At 34.8% G+C, this 10,424-nt stretch overlaps 1 protein-coding gene across 3 annotated transcripts in view; it reads right to left on the bottom strand.

The window, feature by feature from the left end:
* Positions 1–290: 290 nt before the first annotated feature.
* Positions 291–10,424, bottom strand: part of ECHDC1 (ethylmalonyl-CoA decarboxylase 1) — a 56,156-nt gene continuing 46,022 nt past the window's right edge. For all 3 annotated transcript variants that reach the window (XM_050788715.1, XM_050788716.1, XM_050788717.1), the window contains one exon: positions 291–1,862. In XM_050788715.1, the coding sequence (XP_050644672.1) occupies positions 1,454–1,862 (409 nt within the window). In that variant the 3' untranslated portion in view covers positions 291–1,453. The remainder of the gene's footprint in view (positions 1,863–10,424) is intronic.

The raw sequence follows: 10,424 nt of genomic DNA, 5'->3' as shown, positions 1-10,424 counted from the left end.
TGACCAAAGGTCACTTAAAAAGTGGTAGTTTTAATTGGTTGTTTTCAGCTTTAAATCACCTGCCCAGAAAAGTCTGATTTTTTTTCTTAAGAGATTATTTATTTAACAGATTATTATTTAAACAGAACCTATAGGCAGTGTGTATATAATAAATATATATGGAAATAAAATTAAAGCAGATACCATTAATATTTTATATTTTCCTTACCATATTCATTAGTAGTCTAACACTCTGGATTAAATGGCAGACTTACAGTGTTAGCAGACATGAATTCACTTTAAACAAAATCTTGTAGACCACAAAATCCACTTTTATTTGGTAGATTTTACATCTATGGCCAAATAGAAAATATTAGGTTGACACAGTAATCTAGAATTTACCTCTGAAAAAAAGTAACGTGAGTCTGTCTAACCATATTTTCCAACTCAACAGTAGGATCATGTATAAGGCAAATGCAAGTTATTTTTACCATGATTCTCAAATGTGAATTGAACGTTACAGTAGCAAATACTTTTGACCTCTTGTGATGAGTCAGAACTAGAACTTAATTCTTGGACTTTCACATTTTTTAAAAAGTGTATTTCTGGGATGATCATAAACATTTTATGTTGTGCATTTTTACGTTTACTTTTGAAAGACAGTTATAAAAGGTTGTTTTTCAGGAAAAAAAAATCTGATGTAAAAATGCAAATTTATGTTGCAAGATGCTTCATGAGTCCCTTCGAGTGGTTTTAATTTTAAAACTACATCAACAGTAGTTGTTTATTACTAGTTGGAAATTCCAGGGCACACAAATGAATGTTCAATTTGTAAAATCAGTTGACTTTCCATGTCATGGCTACCACTGTTTAGTAGATAATTTATAATAGAAAACTAATTATTGAAAAGATCAAATAAAGTTCCAAATTTGTAGTGGGTAGTGAGGTACATCTTTTTTTAAATTAAGGGCCATTTCCCATGAATTTTACTCCGGCTGTTTGGAGCAGAAGAAAATAATTGATCATATCCTTGTTTTCTTGTTCCCTGATCCCTCCCCACTTTTGCTCTTTAATAGCAATACTCATTATTTTGGTAAATTATTTCCAGGTAAGACAGGTAAGACAAAATTTTACGAAAAGTAACACCAGGAATAGGTTTTGTATAGAAGCTCTCCTTTTAAACACTGCTCTTTGCTTATAAGCTAAGAATTATTATTGGAATTGAGAGCAATAATTTTTAAGCCAAAAGTGTATATTTTAGCTAAATGTTCCAGATTATGCAGTAAATACCCAAGTGAATAACTGGCAAGAAATGAGGTAAATGAGTTCAGATATTCAAAAGATGATTAAAAACAAGTCTGCATATTAATAGTAGCCTTCAAAGTAATTCTGATGTTCATATTTAACATCATTTAACATTTATACATATTAGTCACTGGAGCTTTACTTGGAGTACATCCACACGAAAAACCAATTATTTATTAAATTTTCCTTTCTTAGCAATAGCCTCTAAATTTGCAGGCCCACCCCAAACTGTTCCTAAAAGATCTCTTTCATTCTGTAATGCTTCCTCCAAATATAGCTCTCTGCCTGAACAAACAGATTTTTTCAAAGCTCTGATTACTTCCGGTGGCCCTTGGATGAATTGCTTTAGCCATTCTTGTGCCTCTTCTAGAGATTTAGTTTCATCTGAAGACTGCAAGACCTCTTCAACCATTCCTATGTGTAGAGCGTATTTTGAATCCAGTTTAAGGGCCCCACTCAGCACTTTGAGAGCTTGTCTACTTCCGATTATTTCAACTAGCCGGGTGGTGCCACCCCAGCTTGGTATTATGCCCATCTCTTTGTGGACGAATCTGATCTTACTCTCTGGAGTCATTAACCTGTAAGAGAAAAAAGAAAAGCTTAATTGTAACTCTCTGAGTGTGTGTATATATGCCCTAATCATAAAGTACTACCCATTCATGATCTGATGTGAACTCTCCACAGATCTTTATAGGTAGATATATTAAAAACAATGTTTGAAAAATATGGCTGTTTTGTCTAGAATTTAATTCACTAATAGTATTTAAAACTTCCTTTGAAAACAGTATCAACATTTTTTGTTGTGCTTGTTTACCCTTTGCAAACAAGAACCTACTCTTTGTTTCTAAAAGCCCAAAGTTGGTATTTCTTGAGTGGTGACCTAATGAGAGGATCTGGATCAAGTGAAAGTATGGGAGTAGGAAATGTTAGGTGCATACTATGAAAAACAAACAAGCATATTAAGTTAAGACTCTCAAAAGTCCTTAGGGGGAAAAAAAACTGTTTTAAATACAGCATCTATTCAGCAAATATTTACCAAGAACTACCAATGCCAAGTGGTGTTTTAGGTGCTGAGACTACAGGAATGACCAAAATAAAATCCTTGTGCTCAGGAGCTTGTTTTCAGTTTGGAGAGAGAGGCACTAAACTATTATAAAGTCAGTGGCAATGAGTGCTTTATAGCAAAAAAAGAAAAAGAAAATGAGGCAGGAGACTATTGACTTGAGGATATGTGTGCTGGGGGTGTGCTATTTGGGACGAAGAAGGACTGAACATTTGAGCAGCTACCTGAGGAAGTGAGCAATACAAAAATCTGGGAAAAGATGTTCCAGGAAGAAGGAATTGGAAGTGCAAAAGTCTTGAAGTAGAACTGCTTAGTATCTCTGGAGACAAGTACAGTGTAACTGAAACATGGGGAATAAAATGAGAAGCACACTTACAGGCCTTAGTAAGGAGTTCGGATTTTATGTATTTTTTAAGTGTGCAGTTATTTAGAGGAGGTCAACCAAAGAATTAGCGTCTGACACTTTACAAGGGCTGCTCTAGTTGACATGTGCATGACGACCTTATTTAGCATTTCAAAGCTCTTATACCATTTTTTTTAAGGAACTGGCAATACAACTATTGCAGAGTTGGATTTAAACCTAGGCAGGTTGGCTTCAGTATCTTCATGGTACACATAATAGTTAGCTAGGCAAGGTAGAATCAGGTATACCAGTAAGAAAGTTATTGATAGAGGCTTGGATTAGACTGATAGCAGTGAGTTTCCCTAACGGGTTCATTTTCCCCAATCATGGGATTTTTATGAATAGGATGATTAATAAGGAAAGAATAGCAATAAAGGGGAGTTAACACAAAGAAATTGGTGGGCATAGCAAACGGCCTGACATTTGCCAGTTCAACAGACTGAGTAAAGTTACACGATTTAGGAAATGCTGCTGATGCGTTTTACTTTGAATGCATGCTTCAAAAAGCTTTCACTTTCAAATTACTCAGTACAAAAAAAGAAGACCTTAAGTTGGTTTGGCTTTCCAACGTGTTAAATACTGAAATGCAGGTGATTTGGTTCTATTAGCACTAAGAACAAAAAACTCAGTCTTTGACCCCAGAGAATTCTGACAAATGCCCATTTATTAACTCACTGGGAAACTTTGTCTTCACAGTTGTGAATTTTTACAAAGGAAAATATGCCTTGATTATGAACAATTGCTTCTAGAGGCAAATAGCTATGAAAAATAATAGTTTTCAAGAAATAATTTTAAAATTGGGAGGAAGAAAGAACAAGTCTTATAAAAATCTGAATTTATCACAACATTGTAAGAGGAATACTGCTTTGTTAAACAGAAAAGAAGGTCAAAAGGAATAGAAATTATAGAAATAATGTCTAATATTCTTAGAATAGGAATATTGTCAATATTGAACCCAATCCTATAGGCTTTTCACATAATACATTAAATATGTAACTGTTCTGAACTGAATCCTGGAATTGGTTCAGAGCTGCGCCTATATGGAGGTAAAGGACTATGCCAGGAATAAATTCATTTAGAATCAGCTGAATATAAAAAGTGGTTAAAGTCCTAGATGTTGGATTAATGTAGATGAGCTTATGACAACAAAAGTTATTACCTATGTAAGTACATTCATATTTGGAATTATTTGCTTCTAAAGAAAAATCATCATCTCGATGGTGAATTTTTTCCATTTGCCTTACTTTATAAGGTAAAGTATGTCTTTTGGAATCATATTTTACAACTCCAACAAATATTTTACAACTCAACAAATTTTATCTTTGTAAAACACCTTTTGTGATCAAAATCTAACATCCATTCTTTGCAAACTGTATACCTTGGGTGTGCTTGTGTACTGATATACATTAAATATATATTAAATAAATATGTCCAAAAAATTCATTGGTGACAAAAGAACACAAGTAGTTTCCTCTAATAAACACAGCATTCAGATGGTAACCTTTACAAGACTAATTTAACCTAAAACTTCAAGTTTAAATATAAAATTTAAAATGCTGAAAAACCTAATTTAAGAAGGACATTGTTATATTATCAACAAGATGTATCCCAAAACAGTTTCCTGATAGATCCTACAGGATTATACACTAATTCCTTCCAGAGTTTAGATGCAGTTGCCTGGTAATATAATTATTGCAAGGGATAATCTATGCAGAGTAATGGAAGACTTAGTTCTTATAATTTTGAAGACTTATGACAGACTTAATTTATAAAGCCATATTAAACTAGCTTTTTTTGACAAGTAAAAGAATGGTGTCTTCTGACTGTTTAATAGCATAATCATTGGCAATGTTTAAAATTTCCTCTGACATCCTGGGGCAAAGGAGATGAGATGAGATTAATCAAATGTGGATATACTTCTTGTTACCACTGTCTGGATGAAACAATGTTACAAGAAAAACTACTGACAACTGGGGAAAGAGTTTCACTTTTGACAGGTGATACAAAGTCAAGTGTTGATGGCACCAGGAAAGACTGTTCAGTGAGTTACTACTTTTTGATGTAGTAACTTAAGTTTCAGGTCTTTGAACAAATGTATTCAAGAACATTCTAAAAAAAAGTTACCAAATGTTACTCTAATAGGAACTTTTTAGTGGAAAAGTTGCAAAAAAAAAACCAGCCTTTTTTGTAATGTTGATTATTAAAGCAAGGTACTCCTAGTAAATTCTGTGATGAAGGATGGAAATATAAATAATTGCATTGGAAGAATGTACAGCTTTGATGTGTCCTAGTGCATATACTCAGGGGCCAGACTGCTGGGCTTGAAATCCTAGCATGACCACTAGACTGGCTACATACCACACATTGTAAAATATAGTGAAGGCAAAAGAAACGTGGTACAAAGAGGAGAGGAAGATTCATCTCTAGATCTTAGGAAGGTACTTAACATCTCTGCATCTCTTGATAGATACTTTGAACATATGTACTCCACAATTCTTTTATAGTGTCTTTATGTTTTAAAAAATCTGTGTGAAATTGCCTCAGACAAGTCTACAAGAGAATACAGTATTACCTTTTATTTCGAAATATAAAAGTTGTACATATTTTGTTGTCTGATACATAATAAACTCTATGTATACTAGCTTTTATTACTATTAAGTTGGTGGTATTGATAGGTCAGTAAAAATAACAGTAGTGTTTCTGCTAGTGAAGTAGTATAAAGTTGTCCCCTGGATTAAAATCACATAACCTCTAAATATTCAAAGTAAAAGAGCTATGCTCAACACTGTATAACCAGCAAACACTCTTGTTCTTCGATGCTGGTTATATAAATGGAGACCAAAAGACATACTAAATTTTTATATTGCCAAATAAAATTAGAAATAATGCTGTATTCTACTACAGATACAGTTGAAGCAGAAGATTGCAAGCTGATCTTTTAAAAAACAGATAAGACACTTATCCCTCTAAGATTTCTTTAAAGAGAACTGTTCAATACAAGTAAGATAAATATCTTGAAATTTTAAACCATTGATGTTACAAAATTAACATCATGTTACACATTTAAAGTTTGGAATCACTGATTTAAGTATAAATAAGCTTTAGTTTAGGGCCAGAAACTCTGCTAGTCCGTTTACACTGATTGCATAAAGGGCCAAGGACAACAACGTAAATTGCTCACATGGGGAAATATAGCATAGAAAATTATAGAATTAGCAACAGCATCTCTGACACAAATAATACTTTTTACAATTATGCCTCAAACATAAACTTACTTGTTCACACATATATTTTCCTGGCACCTTCTCCCTTTTGTTTTCTACCATCTATAACATCACAAAACAAACTATGGAAAAGAGAACCCAAAAATTCTCCCTATAATCTCAGCTTTCTGATTTCCAAGTCTCAGATGATTGGCTTCATGAGTTTCCATTCATTTTATGCAAAGAGACTGCTTGAATAAGAAGGTATATAGTTGAATGTGTGAAAATTTTTATTTGTGTGTGTGGTTGAGAGGGGGGAGCAGACATAAAAATGTTTTGTGATATTTAAGTCTGATTTTAACATTCAGTAATCCTGGCATGATCAGAGGTAGATTTTCTTGATGTCACAGCTCTGAAGTAAGAACTTCCAAGTAATGTGGTAACTACAAAAACAAAGCAACATGGGCAATGTGACTGCTTCCTGAGGTGGACATCTCCTATTCAGAGTAAAGTTACTTCCAAATCAAAAATGGGATTTGTTATTTTCGAATTGGGGTGGGGGCGGGATTGTGTGTGCATGCATTTATTTGTGTATGTGCAAGTGTGTGTAATATTGTACTTTATTTATTAAGCCAGTATTTTTTTTTTTGAGACAGTCTCACTCCATTGCCCAGGCTGGAGTGCAGTGGTGCAATCTCGGCTCACTGCAACCTCTGCCTCCTGGGTTCAAGTGATTCTCCTGCCTCAGCCTCCCAAGTAGCTGGGATTACAGGTGCCCACCACCACACCCGGCTAATTTTTGTATTTTTAGAAGAGACGAGGTTTCACCATGTTGGCCAGGCTGGTCTCGAACTCCTTACCTCAGGTGATCCACCTGCTTCAGCCTCCCAAAGTGCAAAAGGCTACCTTGTAGGCTCCTTTGGGATAAGCATGTTTATAGCTCCCTTTCTTTGTAATATACTTTGAACTAATGCGTAGCAGCTGGAAATGCTAATACCTTGGCTGAGGGTTATTTATATTCATGAAAACAGCATTAGAGATTGAAAACAAATCACATAGGCAGGCTCTAATTGGATAGTTGAGAATTTTATTTCACTAGGGAGATAAAGGAATAAAAATGTGCTTTTCATTTGGTGTATAAACAGCTCAATACCCCAAAGGAGAAATGGGAAAAGAAAATGCAGAGAATTCATACACATATAAATAAGCCAACATGAAAATTTATGCATCACCAAAAATCTCTAAAAAGGCAAATACAATTTAAATATAATTTTTGATTATCAAAATTATAAAAGATACCTTAAAAGATTATACTCATTGTAAGAAAGGATGCTCTCAAACATTTTCTGCTGGTGGTAATATAAATTGGTAGAATGTTTCCTAGAAGATAACGTAGCAATTATCAAAAGCCTTGTTAACACTGCATATCCTTTGATTAAGTATTTGTGCTACTTACATGATTTATTTTCAGGAAATAATCTGAAATGTGGGTAAAGCCTTTTGCATAAGGTAATTATCACAGCATTAATCATTTTAGAGAAAAATTGGAAACAACAGACCAACAGAAAATCTCTCAACAGACATAACTGCAAGTGGAAATCTAGTACATGATCAGGTGTTATCTCAAATCACTGGAACACAGAAGGCTTTCTAAAACAAATGCTGTTGGGACAAATAATCATTTGGAAAAAAGATGAAATAAGATCCATTACTCACACCATACATGAAAATAAGCTCAAAATGGATTAGATATATAAATGTAAAACACAAAACCATTCAAGTACTAGAAGAAACACACATGAACTTCTCTATAACCTTGGTATATGGAAAGGCTTTTAAATTACCACTCGAAATCCAGATGCAACTTTTAAAAAGATTGACAGATATGACTACTTTCGCGCATGTGTGTGTGTGTGTGTTTAGATGGAGTCTTACTCCGTTGCCCAGGCTGGAGTGCAGTGGCACGATCTTGGCTCACTGCAACCTCCCTCTCCCAGGTTCAAGCGATTCTCCTGCCTCAGCCTCCAGAGTAGCTGCAACTACAGGTGCGCACCACCACACCTGGCTAAATTTTTTTATATTTTTAGTAGAGACAGGGTTTCATCATATTGCCCAGGCTGGTCTCGAACTCCTGACCTCGTGATCCGCCTGCCTCAGCCTCCCAAAGTGGATTGTGTTTTTTTAAAAAGGCTTGCATGGCAAAAAAGAATAAAAACCAAAAACAAGCAAAGTCAAAAGACAAGCTGAGCAAATATATGCAAAACATACCACAGATAATGACACTATCCCTAATACTTGAAGAACTTTAAAAAAAAAATTGAGGGAAAAAAACAAATATCCTGTTGAGAAATAAGCAAAATGTGAATAAATAATTCACCAAAAATTTTTTTAAATGGTCCTTAAGACATATTAAACCATAATCAACTTCACTTTAACAGAAATGGGCTGTGTGCAGTGGCTCATGCCTGCAATCTCAGCACTTCGGGAGGCCATGGATCACTTGAGCTCACAAGTTTGAGACCAGCCTGGGCAACATGACAAAACCCTGTCTCTACAAAAAATACAAAAATTAGCCTCCCAGTTACTCCGGGGGCTGAGGTGGGAGGATAACTTGAGCCCTAGAGGCGGAAGTTGCAGTGAGCAGTGATCGTACCACTATACACCCCAGCCTGGGTGAGACAGAGCAAGACCTTGCCTCAAAAAGAAAAAAAAGAAAAAAGAAGAAAGAAATGCATATTACAACTATGCTGAAATGTTGTTCCTTACCCATGAAATTTGCAAATTCAAAAGTTTAATAGTAGGCTCTGTTGACAAGGCTAAGTGAAACAGACTAGAGGGAGTGCAGACTTGTCTATCTCTTATGGAAGAAAATTCGGCAATAATAAATATTCATTAACTCATTAATATTTGTTTAACTTTTGATTCAGCAATCCTATTTCTAGTGTTTATCCTTAAGATATGCCACTAATATTACTAAAAAGTATACATAAAGTTATTCAGTGCAACATTCTAACATATTCAAGACATAAAATAAGGCTGGAAACAAGGGAAAAAATTTAAACTGAATGCAAAAACTAAAGGAAGGTATTTTCAAATGAAATCACATTGAGGGAGAAAAGGAAAAATCAGGCAGACAGCTAAGGCTAGTCCTTGGAGAAATAGCCTGAAAAATCACAGCTACAGGCACAAACAGAACAGCCTGGGGAAAAACTAAACTGCAACTACACTAATAAGAAAGCAAGACCCAACAGAGCCTTTTTTCCTTTGTGTGATTAGCGGGCTTCCAGGAAAAAGGTTCCTCCCCTTTTCAGGCATATACATGGTAGGCTCTGTGGGAACTTGCACAGGAATGGGGGTGGGCTTACCTGAAACAGACCTGCAAGTTACACAAACAAGAGAAGCTGCACTTTGTGCTTACCCAAGACATACCCACAGCTGCACAGATAAGGAGAGTTACACAAATAGCTACAGATGAGGGGAGTTTCTTATAAAAGCTTTTGGATTCAACTGTAAAAACAGCAACCCACTCGGGCCCCCTCTCCACTGTGAAGAGCTTTCTTCTTTCACTTATTAAACTTTCACTCCAACCTCCCCCCTTGTGTCGACGCTCCTTAATTTTCTTGATTGTGAGACAAGGAGCTTGGATAACACCTCAGACAACAAGACCATTCACTCAAGACCATTTCAACATCCTTTGAAGGAAAAACAACAAAAACAACAGTGAACTAATCTAAGTAACTTTTGAACACAGTACAATACTTTACCCTTAGTCTGGGTGAAAAAAATATATGATACACAAAGATAAAACACAATAGCAAAATGTTAAAAATCGTTGGATCTGAATGAATGGCACAGGGAAATTACTTGTGTTACTCTCATGCCTTTTCTGCAAGTTTGTAATTATTTCAAAATTTAAAATTAAAAAACACAATTCCAGTTTCTCTCTCACACCAAATTCAATAGTAAAATATTAAATATTAGATATATAGAAATGTGTACATGCCTTTTTTGCCAAAAGTTGATGCTAAAAGCCAAGCAGTCTGTCATTTTCTATTTTCTAAGATAGTTTTGAGAGATTTTTCTCTATTTTCCCATGTTTTTAGAATAATATTTTTCTCTATTTTCCCATGTTTTTAGAATAACTAGAATTAGAAAGTAGAATCAAGGAATGAGTGTTTTAAGTACTTCCTGAAGCACATTCTAGAATCTTGATCTTGAAACCAAGCTAACCATTCATACTACAGGTATGTTTAAAATAATATCTATCAGAGAATCCTTTATAAATTAGGTATACAGTCATGCATTGAATAACAACATTTCAGTCAACAATGGACTGTATGACAATGGTCCCATAAGATTATAATGGGGCTGAAAAATTACTATAGCCTGGTGATATCATAGCCATTGTAATGTCATAGAACAATGCTTTACTCACATTTTTGTGGTGATGCTGTTAAAAACAAACTTACTG

The sequence above is a fragment of the Macaca thibetana genome, chromosome 4 (genome assembly GCF_024542745.1).
Source record: "Macaca thibetana thibetana isolate TM-01 chromosome 4, ASM2454274v1, whole genome shotgun sequence".
Classification (NCBI taxonomy): Eukaryota; Metazoa; Chordata; class Mammalia; order Primates; family Cercopithecidae; genus Macaca; species Macaca thibetana.
The sequence above is the reverse complement of the archived record's forward strand: the minus strand, read 5'-3'. Positions and strand labels throughout refer to the sequence as shown.